Raw genomic sequence first — 14,931 nt, 5'->3', positions numbered from 1 at the left:
GTAATAATAAATTCCCTTTTCCACCATGAACACCTGAATTCTCCTGATAACACTTCTGGCCTACTTAACCCCTAATGACAGAGAGTACAACAGAGGGTTCCTCAGGGACACCTCTCACTCATGCTCCCAACTCTCCTTCAAAAGAATCTAAAGCATTCTATATGCTTGGGACTTTAAATCATCCTAGAAAGGCATTCTTTCCTCACAAAGGAAGTTAAAAATCTTATTTTTAAAGATGCAGAATTTAAGCCTATGGAGAAAAATAGTGTTGATTCTCACACACAGAATGGAATATCACATATGAAATTAAACTATAAAATCAATGAAGGCAAGGTCCATGCTTTATTCAATTTTATAATGCCTGGCACAAAACTGATAGCCAAAAAATGTCCACTGAATAAATGTGTAAATGAGCATATGAATGAATGCCTGAGTAAGAGGAAGGATCGGGAGAAAACACTATTCTTAGTATTTCATTTCTGCTTTTAGCGGTCTGATTGCATAGAAAGAGCAGGCATAATAACTAGTAACCAGAGTTATGTATCTCTAGCTACACAGAGTCACAATGGATGCTCTATTGTGTCAAGGAGGAAAAGAAAACAATGCTACAAGTCTGATGCCTCCCAATATGCTCAGCTATCCCGCTCAGGGAACAAGTTATTTACAGCTTCTTGAAAAGCCATGTGTGGCTTTTACTGCTGATTTTCAACTCTGCTTGGTGGGTTTATGTGGAAGAAAAGAAACGAAAATCTGGTTCATTTTCATTTATAATTACTGTTCATATGAAGTTCAATTTTATTTATCAAGAGTTATCTGCTTTTAACTAGAGATTCAAATAGTATTTGTAATAACTGTCTTAAAAGACAAATAAGAATACATAATGCCTTCAGAAGTACTTAACCCTTTATTAAGGTTTAATCAACAGAAAATACTAACTTTTTAATTATTTTTGTCATCTGGTACCAATATTGTATGGTATTAGAGGTAGGTCATAGAAATAAAATTAAGAACTGTATGGAACTATTTAAATATTCTGTTCACTTTAAACTATGCATTAACAATGGCATCCTAACTAAAAATGAGCTGAGAAACATGGTGAGACTTACTTTTTCAGAGCAGCTGTCTTCTGATGGTTCTAGTGGCAAGTAAAGCATTAGTGTCATCTTAGGGTCATTTGAAGTGATGTCACTTCACCAAGTACAACATCAGTGACTCTAAGACAGTTAACATTATGCTTCAGAACTACATCAATTGGAAGTATTTGGTTTCTACAGTGACTGTGGGTTAAATATTTTAAACTATAGTGTATCATTTTTTAAAAATGTATCTTCTAGCATAGTACTCATAATAAATATTTTACAAAACAAATTACCATGGAACACTTAGTTTCTCCTTTTCATTATTATATTACCAGGAGGGAGTATTATGTAAAAATAATCAAAGGACAAATTATAGGAAATAATCATAAGCCTTTCCATAAGCAGGTGACTTGTCAAGAGATGTGGCTACTTTAACTGAGAACATTGTTCAAATTTTAGCTATGAAGATATTATTACAAAGGACTCATTTGACTTGTACAAACTGAACAAAAGAGGTAAAATGTCTAATTTAGTTTGTAGTAAGAGAAAACTAAGACTAAAAGGATGGACAATTAAAAGCACAATTAAAAATTAATAAACAAATCAACTTCCTTTTGTCTATTTTCCAAAATCTTTAAATTAACTCACTTTTTAGCTTAGTCTAAACTCTAGAGCAACTCTGCAATGTGAAATTCTTCTGTTGCTTCCTTTCTGATATTTTTAAATTAAAACAATATAATTTTCCTTTCTTAAAATTCTTTTCCAAATTTCCATAAGCATATTGTATTTTAAATGAATTTTTCAAAATGGTACCAAATAATTTCTAGTAACAAGAATAAAATCTCTTTACCTTACTTTTTTAATCTGTAATCTTTGCTTGCAGATTTCCAAAATATGACTTCAGAGCATGAAAGCTAAAATAAATCTAGTGCATTCTAGAGCCTGGAATGCTGAAACGCTGACCAAATGGCATTTTGATATGAGTGAGAGATATTGCCTGGAAATGGTGAGTGGATAAAAACACCTAGGGACTGCAAATGTTATAGACAGATTCCGGGAGTACCAAAAGTTTAGAAGTGAGGGAGCTAAAAAGGCTTCTTGTTTTCTGTAGGACAATTTTACCCTTTTATTACTTTTACCATAAAAATTTAGAGCCAGAAGATAATCTAGCTTCTTTATGTTACAGATAAAGAAACTGAATGCTTGGCATTGGTAGTTCAGTGGTAGAATTCTCACCTGACAGATAAAGAAATTGAGGGCCTTAGAGAGTAGGGCACTTAACCAAAATATAATGTTTAAATTCACTAAAGCTGTATATTACACAGCAATTTGTAACAGAATCAGAACAAGTGTTATTTATATACCTGATACTGAAAGTATGGCATTCACTTTGAGCTGGGTTTTTTTCTTTCTTTCTTTTTTCTTATTTTTTAATTTTTTTTATTTAAGTACCATCAGTTACAATGTGTCAATTTCTGGTGTACAGCACAATGTTCCAGTCATGCACACACACACACACACACACACACACACATATATTCAGAACTTTTTCTTTCTTATATTGTGTTTTATCAATGTTGTAGCAAGATTATTCTGGATTAATTAGTGAAACAGTATTTATTTTTATCTATTTTTTGGAAGTGTACAAAATTGAAATGCTCTTTCCCTGAAAAATGGGTAAACTTTGCCTCTGAAATTGTTACTGTTTTTATAGTAAAGACAGAGAGCCCACTAACTATTCAGTCTCTTGGCCAACATCCCATTGCATTTCCAATGGAATACCAACCCAAAGTAGCCAACAATTTAGAAGTAAATCCACAGCCATGAAAAACAGTCCACATGAGAACAATGTTTTAACCAAATGAACTCATCATATTTGACTTCCTAATGTGAAAAAGTTTGATGTCATCAATAATTCACGATATACCTTTTAAATATTCACATATTTTCTTTTAAAAAAAGTATACCTACCAATAAACCAAAATGAGGTAAAAAGTTTTCAAATATTTTCATACCAAACCATAATCAAAGAATCAATACAGCTAAGTACTAACTTCTTTATAATTCCAGTACAGTCATCAATAATTAAAATGGTCTTTTACTATATAGCACTCTGCATCCTTTAAGCACATTTCTTTGATAAATCAAGTCTAGCATTTTTATTCAACAATTAACACACTTTCTCACACACACACAAATTCCACTCAAAATTTTCAACTTTGATATATACTTACTGCTATGATTTCCACAAATCATAACCAAGGCAATAACAGCTAAAATGGGTGCAAGGTTCTCAGTATACATTATATTTCATATGTAGACCATACTGTCACATCTAAGATTCCAGAAAGGAATTACTAGGATTCCAAAATTATCTTTTTTTCTGACAAGACAAAGCTTTTTCACGACAGCGTTCTAAGAATATCTTAAAATCAGTTTAGCATACCTAATGACATACCTAAGGAACCCCTGGTCTGTTGACTGTTTGGTGGTATGTTTTCCTTAGCCATGGAGATTAGTATTTTACTGTTTTCAGAAAGCTTCTCTGATGGCTTTCCCTGAAAGAGACATAATATTTACCAAAGCAGAGGGGGGAAAAAACCCTACAAAATGTACAATTAACCTCAGCACTTGTATTAAACTTGATGAAATTACACAGTGCTCCATAGAAGAATAAGTGTAAGGCTTGAGGAGTCAACCAAAGGTATTTAACACTGCAGTGTTCTATCATTTAGCTCATTTCTTTGTCAACAGATAGTCACTGAGTTCCTACCAGGCACTGTCCCAGACACTGGAAACATGAGTGAAAAAAATACACAAAAATCTCTGCCATCATATAACTTATAAACTACAATGGAGACAAACAATAAATATAATGTGTAATTAGGTTACATAATATGTAGATTATGTAATGTGTAGTGATAGAAAAAAGTAGAACAGTGTAAGGAAGCCAAGAAATGATGGGGGAGGGATTGCAAGATCTCACTGAGTGGGTGATACTTGAACTAAGATTATTATCTATCTACTATTTAATATTAGAAATTACAATAAAGCTGTATTTAAAGCTATTTAATAACTTTCACCGAACACTGTCAGTCAGTCCTAACCACTGGAGAATGGTTAAGAGCATAAACTGTAGAGTTGACACATGAAGGTTCCAACCTGGAATCCAAGACTGTCTGTACCTGGACAAATTACTTAACCCCTGTAAGCTTCATTTTCTGGATCTGTATAACAACAACAACAAAAATTTGGCCTACTTAATAGGGATATTATGATTAAATGAGATAATACATGTAAAGTCATTGGCACAACTCCTTTTACATGGCAGATATTATGGAAGGAAGGCAAACTAGAGTGATGGTTAAGAGAATAAGCACTAGATTCAGGTTGTCAGGGATCAAAGCCTAGTTCTACTGACTCTATCACCTAGGTCTCATTACTTTACTTCACCATGTCTCAGTTTACTCATTTGAAAAATGACAATAGTAACAGTACTTATCTCACAGATTCATACAAAGTATCAATGCAATCTCATCCACAGTTAGCATACAATAAATGTTAGCTATATAAGTAAAATTCCTTTATAATTAGGATGTCCATATTACTTATCATTTCAATCAGAACACCTTGTCCAGGACAAATGCTAAACCAGATGAGACACTGGGACAAGCAAAGCAGAACTGTCTTGGGCAAACCAATATATACGGTTACTCTAATTAGGATGGACCATATGGGACAGATTAATCTACATCCTGTATCTTATTACATACACTGAACCCATGAGACAAAGTGCCACATCTGTCTAGATCAGTGCTATATTCTCAGACCCTAGCACAGTACCCAGCACAGTCTCAGTAAGTATTTGCTAAATGAATGAATGACTCTTCAATTAAAATTAGGAAAGCTTTAAAAAAGCTTTTTTAGACACTGCTTTCAGAAACATTTTAATAAATTTATATTCTGGAAAGTAAATACACAAAACAAAGGAAGCTACTGTAACAAATTCACTTTTGCAGATTTCAAAAATGTTTAAGATATTGATTCATTTAAAAATTGAACCTTTTCACACAGAATATGAGAACTTGCTTTTATATCTATTCTGTTTATATTCTGAAAGTTCCTTGTACTAGAACTAGTCTCCTAATTATTTTAGGAAGCACATAAATTATTAATTAAAACTCTAGTAAGAGAGAGGAGAAACTGCGAGATACAAAACACCACAAAAGAAAAACTGCATCCAAAATTACTGAATCTTGTCCACAGGCAGACTCACAGAGTTAGAATGACAGCACAGCTAACCTAAAGTAGGAAACAAAAGATTTCTCACTCATAGAAGAGAATGTTTTGCATTTAAAGAGGGCTAATCTTCAGAGACAATTTTAGTAAAACATGTTAGAAGAAAGTGATTAACTTTACCTTCATTTCCATGTAAGGTGGATCACTTTCCAATTCCGCTTTGTCTTCAGCCAATTTGGCTTTTCGTTCTTCAATAAATTCATCCAAATTATCAGCCATTTTGCAGATACTAAAAAAAAATTTTTTAAATAAGATTTTTAAAACCCTTCAATGAGTGCAGCCATATCAGAGTATCTTTAGGCTAATTATTAACATGCAGGCTCATTCTACACTTAGTATTCAATCACTATTATCAAACTGAGAACTTAAACGAGTAAAATTTCTCTACCTGCTTTTAATCCCAACTCCCCCCCAAAACCTACAACATATCTTAAAATATCTGAAAAGAAATAAAAAAGAAAATGAGCAACCACCACCATCCACACATACACACCAAAAAAACCCCTTAAACCTTAAAGTCAAAGCACTTTAAAGTTGTTTTTTTTTTAACTATTTGGACAAAATTTGGAAATAACAAGTTACAACATGAATAGTACAAGAACACCTGTATACTCTTCATCTATTCCCTACTGTTATGATTTTGCACCACTTGCTTTGCTTTCGTGCACACAAGTTTGTTCTCTTTACACAATCTTTTCTAAAGTTATTCAGAGGGTGAAATACATATAACATAGCCCTTTACTCTTAAACATTCCATTGTGTATTTAGAATTAGATTTATTTTCTTACATAATCTCAATATAATTACCAGGTTCAGTAACACTGACTTTTTAATCTACGTCCATGTTTCATTGTTATCACCTGACCTACTAGTGTCCTCTATAGCATATTTTTCTCTCTCCAGTTCAGGATGCAGTCTAGCTTAGGTACAGCATTTCAACGTTGTCTCTTTAGCCTTCTTCAATTTGGAATATTTCTACAACCTTACTTTGTCTTTTGTAATACTGAGTTGTTTTTTTTTTAACATAGGCCACCCATCACCTACTCTTTTTAATAGATTAGTCCTCATGTGGAGTTTGCCTGATGTTTCTTCATGACTAAATTCAGATTATGCATTCTCAGGAGAACTATTACATAGGTGACGATGTGTTCTAAAGGTGTCAATACTTGCACACACGTCCACCTGCTCTTTACTACTGATGTTATTTTCTATCATGTGGTGGTCAAGACTGATTTCTGCACTACTGTTTCCTTATAACTAATAAGTAGTCTATAAAAAGATATTTTTAGATCATGCAAACACCCTGCTCCTGATCAAAATTTCCAAGATGAAGTATCAATTGGTGATTCTCAATTGATCCAATCTTTGATTTTAGATGCCTGCAAAATGCTAATTTTCCAATTCCACAACTCCCTGCATATACATTTATCATTCTATTCTAAGAGCCTGCTTTTGCTTATTTTTACTTTTCGGCTTATTATCAGTATGAACTCATGAATTTTAAATTTTTTTCAGTAAGTCCTGAGATTGTTTTTAAAATGTTGTTGATTTTTGGAGGAATAACTTATACACCATAAAATCACCCATTTTGGTGACCAGTTCCATAAATTTTAGTAAATTTACACAGTTGTGCAATTATCACAATTACACTTTATAATGCTTCCATCACCCAAAAAACTCTCTCATGCCCCTTTGTATTCAATCCTCACTCACTCCCACCTCTCACTCAGGCAACCATAGATCTGTTTTCTGTGTCTATCATTTTGCCTAATCTGGAAATGTCATATAAATGGATCATACGATATGTGTCTTTCATGTCTGGCTTCTTTCACTTAACATAACATTTCTGAGATTCATCCTTATAGTTACATCTATCAGTAAGTAGTTGTAAAATTAGTTGGTTTTTTTTAAATTGCCAAATAGTACTCAATTATATGGAACTACCATATTTTGTTTATCTAGTCACACACTGCTAGACATCTGGGTTGTTTCCGTTGTTTGGCTTATTTAAGAATGCTGCTGCTGTGAATATTTGTGTAGATTCAGTGTGTTTTCAGTTCTCTGTGATAATACCTAGGGGTAGAATTGCTGACTCATCTGTAACTATGTTTAACATTTTAAGGAACTGCCAAACTCTTTCATTCCAACCAGCTGTGTATGAGGATTGCAATTTCTATATATCTTCACCAATACTTGGTATTTTTGGTCTTTTTGATAGTCAGGGTGTGTAGAAGAATCTCATTGTGGTTTTTAATTTGCACTTCTCTACTGACTATGTTGTTGAGCATCTTTTAATGTCCTTATTTGCCATTCATATATCCATATATATAACCACTGGCACACTGTCTTCAAATTTTCTGTCCATTTTTAAAATTAAATTGTTTTCTTCTTGAGTTGTAAAAAACTTTTATACATGCTGGATACCTGTCCTTCACTGAACATGTTTTGTACATATTTCCTCACAGTCTGTGGTTTGCTTTTAAATTTCCCTAATAATGTCTTTTTTCAATAATTTATTTTTTAGAGCAGTTTTAGGTTCACAGCAAAACTGAGCCTAAGGTACAGGTTTCCCATAAATCCCTTGCCCTGACCCATGCATGGTCTTCTCCATTATCAACACCCTCTACCCTCCTGGTCCACTTATTACAATTAATGAACCTACACTGACACATTATCACCTTAAGTCCATAGTTTATATCAAGGCTCACTCTTGGTGTTGTACATTCTGCGGGTTTGGACATATGTATAACAATATGTATCCACTTTTAAAGTATCATATAGAGTAGTTTCATTGCCCTAATAGTACTGTGTGTTCCACCTATTCATTCCTCCCTCCCCTCTAACCTCTGGCAATCACTTATCTTTCTACTGTCTCCATAGTTTTGCCCTTTCCAGAATGTAGTATGGTTATAATCATACAATATGTAGCCTATTCAGACTGGCTTCTTTCACTTACTAATATGTACTACTAAGGTTTCTCATTGTCTTTTCATGGCTTGATAGCTCATTTCTTTTTAGCACTAAATAATACTCCATTGTCTGGATGTACCACAATTTATCCAATCTTTTGCCCTACTGAAGGTTAACTTGGTAGTTTTCGGGTTTTGGCAATTATAAGTGGAGTTGCTATAAACATGTGTGGTGATGTCTTCTTAAAAGCAAAAGTTTTTAATTTTTATGAAGTCCAATTCAACCATTTTTCATCAATTTTTAATCAATTATGCTTTTTGTGTCACACGTAATGTTTTGCCTAGCCTAAAATCACAAATATTTTCTTCTGTTTTCTTTTAGAAATTTTATCATTTTCTCTATTACACCTATTATTTCTTATATCTTATATCTATGATCCATTTTGAGTTAATTTTTGCAAACAATGTAAGGGTCATCAAGTTTATAAATTATTTATAGATGGATACAAAATTATTCCAGCACCATTTCTTGAAAAGACTATCCTTTTCCTCATCGAAGTTAATTTTTGTAATACATTTTTCAAAAACCCATAAAACTTAATGACAATTTCAACATCTGGCAAGAAAGGAGCCAGTGATGACCACAGTTTTAAGTCCTGGAAACTAAACGTGAATGGAATCCTATACAGAAATAAGTCAGAATAAGGTGGCTGGATTGGAAAGGTTTGGTTTAGCTATGTTAAGTTGGAGCTAGTAAGATACGATAACAGAAATTTCCAGCAGATTCAAGACTCAGTAGTCAAGAGGACCAGATGAGAAATGTTTATTTTAAAATAAACAATTTTAAAGATAATAATTGAAGCTGTGGTAAATGAGCTCAGACAGGGAAAAAAGATGACCCAGAACTAAAATAATGGACAGTGTTCACTTGAGGGGGTGACAGAAGAATAGAAGCTAGGAAAAAAAAAAAAACACAAAGAAGGAATAATTAAAAGAGAATATAAAGAAAACCCAGTCAACATATTTTGTAGAGGAAAAGAAAAATATGAGAAAAAAAGTGGTAAGCAATATGAAATACAAGAGAGCTAAAGAAAAAAACCATCCACTGACTTGAATGTTTGGGGGACAATGATAATTTGTAAAAACATAGAAAAGCAAGCTTTACCTAAAAGAAATATGTTGAAACTTGTATCAGTTGAGTAGTACATAACATGAATTTCATTCCATTATTTACTTCCAAAAAGAACACTGATTTTAAAATACGGCCCTAGCAAAACATACTGAAAACCAACAAAAGTTAACTTATTTTAGCCACTTTTAAAGTCCAATTTGTCACAAGAGATTTTTTTCCTAGTAAAAATTCAAAACAGTTCAATAGTAAACAGTAGTTTTCAAGTTAAAAAAAATCAGTTCTTAAAATCTGCTAAATTCCCTTTTTGTCTGAAAGAAATAGAAGATAATGATGGGATAATACATATGTTATAATATAATTTGCTATAGGATTTTATAAAGAATTTAAGCAGAAATGTCATTAATTTAAAAAAAAAAAGTAACAAACCTCTTTCACTCTGAGCTACCTAAGATCTGTTAACATTAGTTTAACATGTTCACTTATTTTAATTAGGCTTTGAAAGCTCTCACTTGAATTTACAGATACTTGAATTTCCCTTTGCTATAATAATTTAACATAAATTATAAACTCTAGAATTGATTTTATACAACAGCAATCACAGAAATTAAACATTTTAAAACAATGGTAGTGAGCATAAAATACGTCATAGCTAAAACATAAGATTTATCAGATGTAAGTATATGTTTAATTCTAATTCTGTCCTACTATCTAACCTGATTAGAATATAGTATGTTTAATACTAAATCAAAGAGTCAGAGATACTAATAAGCATTCTCCTGGCAATGCCCTCCAGACAAAGTACACCAGGAACACTGCTATAGTTAAACTAGTTGGGTTTATTACTCATTGCATGGAGAGATATATTCTCAGTGCCCACCCACCAAGGGGTACCCTGGAATATCTTATTAAGAAGGTGTCAGAAAAAGAATTACAGGATTTGAGATGATTTGGGGGAGGGTTTAAGGAAGCAGAGCCTTGCCCAGGATTAGATACTGTCAGGAAGTGAGGGTAATTCTGTGATTGGACATCTTAGTGAGTCTTATCCACAGAGAGGCTAAAGAGGCAACTAGTGAAGAGGCAGCAGTCATAATCAGCTGGGAGAGACGTCTGGCATTTTGTGGCCGGGACAACATGTTTCATCTGTGTTTGGACATGACTGTGGAGTGGTATTGTTTTTCTCTTGATCCACCATGAACACAGAGCTGCTTTGTCTGATGTTGATATTCTATGGAATTAAACAATTCAACAGAAGAACACCAAGCCCAAGCAGTATTGTCAGGCCAGTTCCTAGCAACACCAGGGCCCTGGTGATAGTAAAGGCCAGCTTCCTGCTGTCACAGCCATTTTTCTCCCTCTCAGTCCTAAAAGCATGTGACAACTTATATAAAACATATTTCAACAACAAAATTATTCAAGAATTACTTAATGAATCACAGAGACTGAATTAATGGATATAGCCTAAGTACAAAATAGAATAAGAATATTTACAATTTAAAGAGTAAGTTACAAGAAAGATCAGCTTAAATCAACCTAAATGGGATTCTTCAGTCTTCCTTCGCTCTACAATGTAACACCAGTCACACTTTTTCCTAGGTATTATTACCAGGTTTTTCACTCCTAGTTGCTGTGTACATAGCATGTAGATGATAGTTTTCAGAAAATCAATTTAACTGAAAGACATGGATTTGAAACCCAATTCCATCACTAATTGACTCTATGTGACTGACCTCAGTATGTTCCTTAACCTCTCTATCTCTGTTTCCTCACCTGTAAAATGGAAATATCTACTTCCCAGCTGCTATGAAGAAAAATATGAAATGATACACACAAATGTACGGCACAGCTGACGCTTAAAAATCAATAAATCAGAGCTATTTTATTAGTCCTCATTGTTTTTTCATAGTCTTTGTATACATCACTACTCATTTTTTTTGTTTTTTTTTAAAGCTTCCAAAGTACACTGCATTCAAATTACCAATAACTGATACTTGTTTATCATAATCCAAAGCAACATTTTTAAATCTTAAACTTAGGTCCTCTATGTTTATCACGTAGATAGAAATATAAACAGACCCAAATATACTTATTCTGCAAACCTTAAGCGAATCTAAAAAAGAGAGGCTCCAAAAAGAACTGAGTATGCCCAATTCCTTCCCCCAATTTCATCAATCACAAAGAGAAGGGAAAATGTGGCTCCCATCCTTTTCCCTCTTCAGTGAAGTGAAAATTTTCTCCCTCTATGGAAGCATGAGGAATGGAAAACAACTCCCTTCCCAAAGGACACTGTTCTAGATGCTAGGGAGATGAAAAGTTTAAAATACAATCCTTGGCCTCAAGATTATGCCCCCTGCCACAGTGGCTCAGTCTAGCCAGAATGGGGGTTAGGTAATTGATGTGAGGGGCCCACCCATAAAGGATCCAGTGGCTGTATCAAGAAAATAATTTGATTATGTCTGGAGCTTAGAATAGAGCAGGAGGAAAAAGGGTTAGCAGTTTTAAAAATGATCCTTAAAGGTAAAGAAGAGGCTGTTAGGGAAAAAAGACCCTAGCGTAGGAGAACAGGACTGAGGACAGACTAGCAGAGAGTGATTACATACGGGTGTGAGATGCTGAGGGAAGCCTGTGAAAAAGCCTTAGAAGAAAGAGGGTGGGATGACATGAACCAGGAAAATGTTCCTCATTTCCCATTGCTCTGGAAACCTTTCCACCAAATAAAAGGTGCTCAGTCTTTTTCTCTTGGTAGATGACATCCACATGAGCAACTTCCAAAAGCACATCCAAATTTTGACAAATGCCTCTAAACGTTGCTAAGAAGCAAATATTACTGGGGGTAGAAAGGAGGCTGGGGGTCACAACACAGAGAGTACAAATATATAAAGGCACTAAGTCTGTTAGCAGCTGTTCATAATACATCATTAATGATGACGAAGGACAGTAGCATAAATTAGATAACCTTTTGGTTATGCAAAATTTCCAAAGTGTTTATTCAAACATTTGTCTCCCACTCGGGAAAGCAATCAGAACTTAAGTCGAATGATGTTAAAAGATAATCTGCTCAAAGTTTGTAATAGTTAAATCACATGTCTAAAAACTTCATTTGAGAAATACTGTACTGAAAGCATCCTGTTTCAATTTATCCTATCTAAAACCACTTGCACCCTACCAGAAGATCATCTGTACTGCAGCGGACCCCAAATTTCATCCCTGGGGAGCATTTCAGCATATACTTAACAGGCAAAAAGTCAGTGTACGCCTACTAAGAAGAAATACGCAGAAAAGCAAGCAGCATCTCACTGGTTACCATGGGATTCCTTTTTGCTTGTCAATATGAAAAGCCATCCTTTCATATAAAGTTGAACCTCTCTACATGTATGACTTTCTACAAACTCATATTGGTTAATCTTAGGCTTGTGCATTTCCCGAGGCGTCTGGAAACTAGGTAGTGGCTTACTTTAGAAATTAGCCTCCCCGAAAATCCAAGCTATACTTCTCAATCCTATAATCTCGAGAATCAGCCTCTCTCAAAAGATAAGTCCCATTGCTAACATTTACTGAAAACTGTATCCAAATCCCAGATAACAATTCTAAAATCAAGGCAATTAGAAAGAAGAGGCTCAAGCTCAAGGGGCCAAAGGGAAACAGGACAACAGCAGCACCGAACTCACAGCGCTGGGGTAATCAAATACATTTTACTTGGCAAAGCAAAACACTGAGAACAACGTTGAGCGCACATGCACTCAAAAAACGTTAACCATTAACCAGCTCCGAGGAAAAGGTGCTTCGGCTGGCTTAGCCGAGCAGCAGAGAGCGGCCGATGGGGAGGGCAGGGACGAGAGCGGAGGCACAGCTGGTCTCCGGGCGCTGCGGGCGGCGGCGCCGTTAGGAAGCGTCAACGCGTCGTCAGGCAACCGGGTCTCAACAGCACCCGCGGCGGCGGCGGGACCTGCGGCCCGGAGTCCAGACCGCGTAACCAAGGCATCGCCGCCAGGCTGGCCCCGCAACGGCGAGACCCTCACCCACTGAGAGACCCCGCACCGCCCCCCGTCCCTGCTGCCGCTAGACCGCAAGCCCGTAACTGGGGCACCGCCCTTAGCCGGGCGGCCGCGAGACCTCAGTTGGCAGGGGACCCCTGCCCCCGACGCCGGGAACCCCGGCACCTCGGCCAGCCTGGCCGCCGCGAGACCTCCGCCCTCAGGGAGCCCCTGCCCTCGCCCCGGGGCCGCGAACCCAGCTCTGGGACGCCCCCCAGCCACGGCCACACCCCGCCAGGCCCGCTCCCCACACGCCGCCGGCGGACGCTTACTCAGGAAAACGGCCTCGCGTCGGGGGAGACGCACTAAGCTCTAGCCAGGCTCTTCGCGGCCCGAAGAGGTGGCAGCCGTCGCCTGGCGCGGGAACAGTGTGACGGTCCGCCCGGCCCGGGCTCCACCTTTCAAGTCCTCTGCCCGCCCTTCGCCAACGGCCCAGCGCGGCCCCGCCCCCTCTACGGCCGCGGGGCAAGGCCTTGCGGCCTGCGGCGCCCCCTGCCGCCCCGGAGGCCGCACGGAAGCCAGGCGGTTCGCAGGGCTTGTAAGTACCTGGGCTGGGTACACGGCCACCTGGTTCCCCTGCTCCGCCTGGGAGGTATTAAACCGTAGGAGCCACTTCCCAGGATAAATTAACTCCGTCGCCTCCAAGCTCTCAAAGCTCTAGCCGGCCTGGGTCAGAGCCTGGGGGGAAAAAAAGGCGGGGGACGGGGGTTGGCAGTGATAGAAAAACTGTTGGCACACCTCTTCGGGGCATTAATGCTCTCCCAGAAGCCTGGTCTACGTTTTGTCCTAGGCTTCTATTACTAATCAACAGATTCGGTTCACCCCAATACTTAGCGGCCATGTGCTACCACTAGAAAAGAGATCTCTAGCTTCCCAGGACAGTGGAACTAAGAGTTCTTCATCTTAAGTTACTTTGTAAGAGGGTTTGAAAGACAGATTTTCTTCAAATGGAAGTTAAAGTCAAAACCACAGGCGGAGGTGTGGATTCCATAGCCCTAACGTTTTTGTTTTAGCTATATGTCACCTTTCTAAAAGTGGAGGATACATCTCAGAGTGGAGTGTCTTGCATTCTGAGGCTTACAGTGAAAAGAAAAACTTTCAAGTAAACAAATACATTATTCCAATGCAATGTAACAGTTACAGAAGCACCGGCAGACATTTAAAGACACCGTGGAAACAAGATTACTGGAGAGAGGAGGAAGTTAAGAAAGAGTGCATGGTAGAGATCTCTGAGCTGTGTTTTTAAATATTAATATAAGCTCACAGAAAAGTTAAGGGAGAGCATTTTAGGCAATGCTGACTACTCATGCAAAGTTTCAGGGTAACTAAAGAAAGATGAGGCTGGAGAGGGGAGCTGTGATGCTTTTTTTTCCCTTTGTCCCAGCAAAAACATTATTGAATAGTTATGGTAGGTATTAGGGGTAAAACAATACAGAACTGGTCCCTGTTTTGGAATTTAAAATCTAGTGTGGAGTTGGGGA

General features: G+C 36.8%; 1 protein-coding gene across 16 annotated transcripts in view; it reads right to left on the bottom strand.

Moving 5' to 3' along the window:
* CSPP1 (centrosome and spindle pole associated protein 1) overlaps nt 1-14,015 on the bottom strand; it is an 86,174-nt gene extending 72,159 nt beyond the window's left edge. For 7 of the 16 annotated variants that reach the window (XM_074355088.1, XM_074355095.1, XM_074355090.1 and 4 more), the window contains exons 1-3: nt 13,723-13,886; nt 5,499-5,607; nt 3,538-3,637 (exon numbers count right to left, since the gene is read on the bottom strand). In XM_074355088.1, coding sequence (XP_074211189.1) covers nt 3,538-3,637; nt 5,499-5,597 — 199 coding nt within the window. In that variant the 5' untranslated portion in view covers nt 5,598-5,607; nt 13,723-13,886. Of the gene's footprint in view, nt 1-3,525; nt 3,638-5,498; nt 5,608-13,722; nt 13,888-13,996 lie in introns of those variants that run through there. The other 9 variants (XM_074355086.1, XM_074355098.1, XM_074355087.1 and 6 more) reach the window with 4 other exon arrangements.
* Nucleotides 14,016-14,931: the final 916 nt, after the last annotated feature.

Source organism: Camelus bactrianus, chromosome 29 (genome assembly GCF_048773025.1).
Source record: "Camelus bactrianus isolate YW-2024 breed Bactrian camel chromosome 29, ASM4877302v1, whole genome shotgun sequence".
Taxonomy (NCBI): Eukaryota; Metazoa; Chordata; class Mammalia; order Artiodactyla; family Camelidae; genus Camelus; species Camelus bactrianus.
Note: the sequence above shows the minus strand (reverse complement) of the source record. Positions and strands in the feature narration are given on the sequence as shown.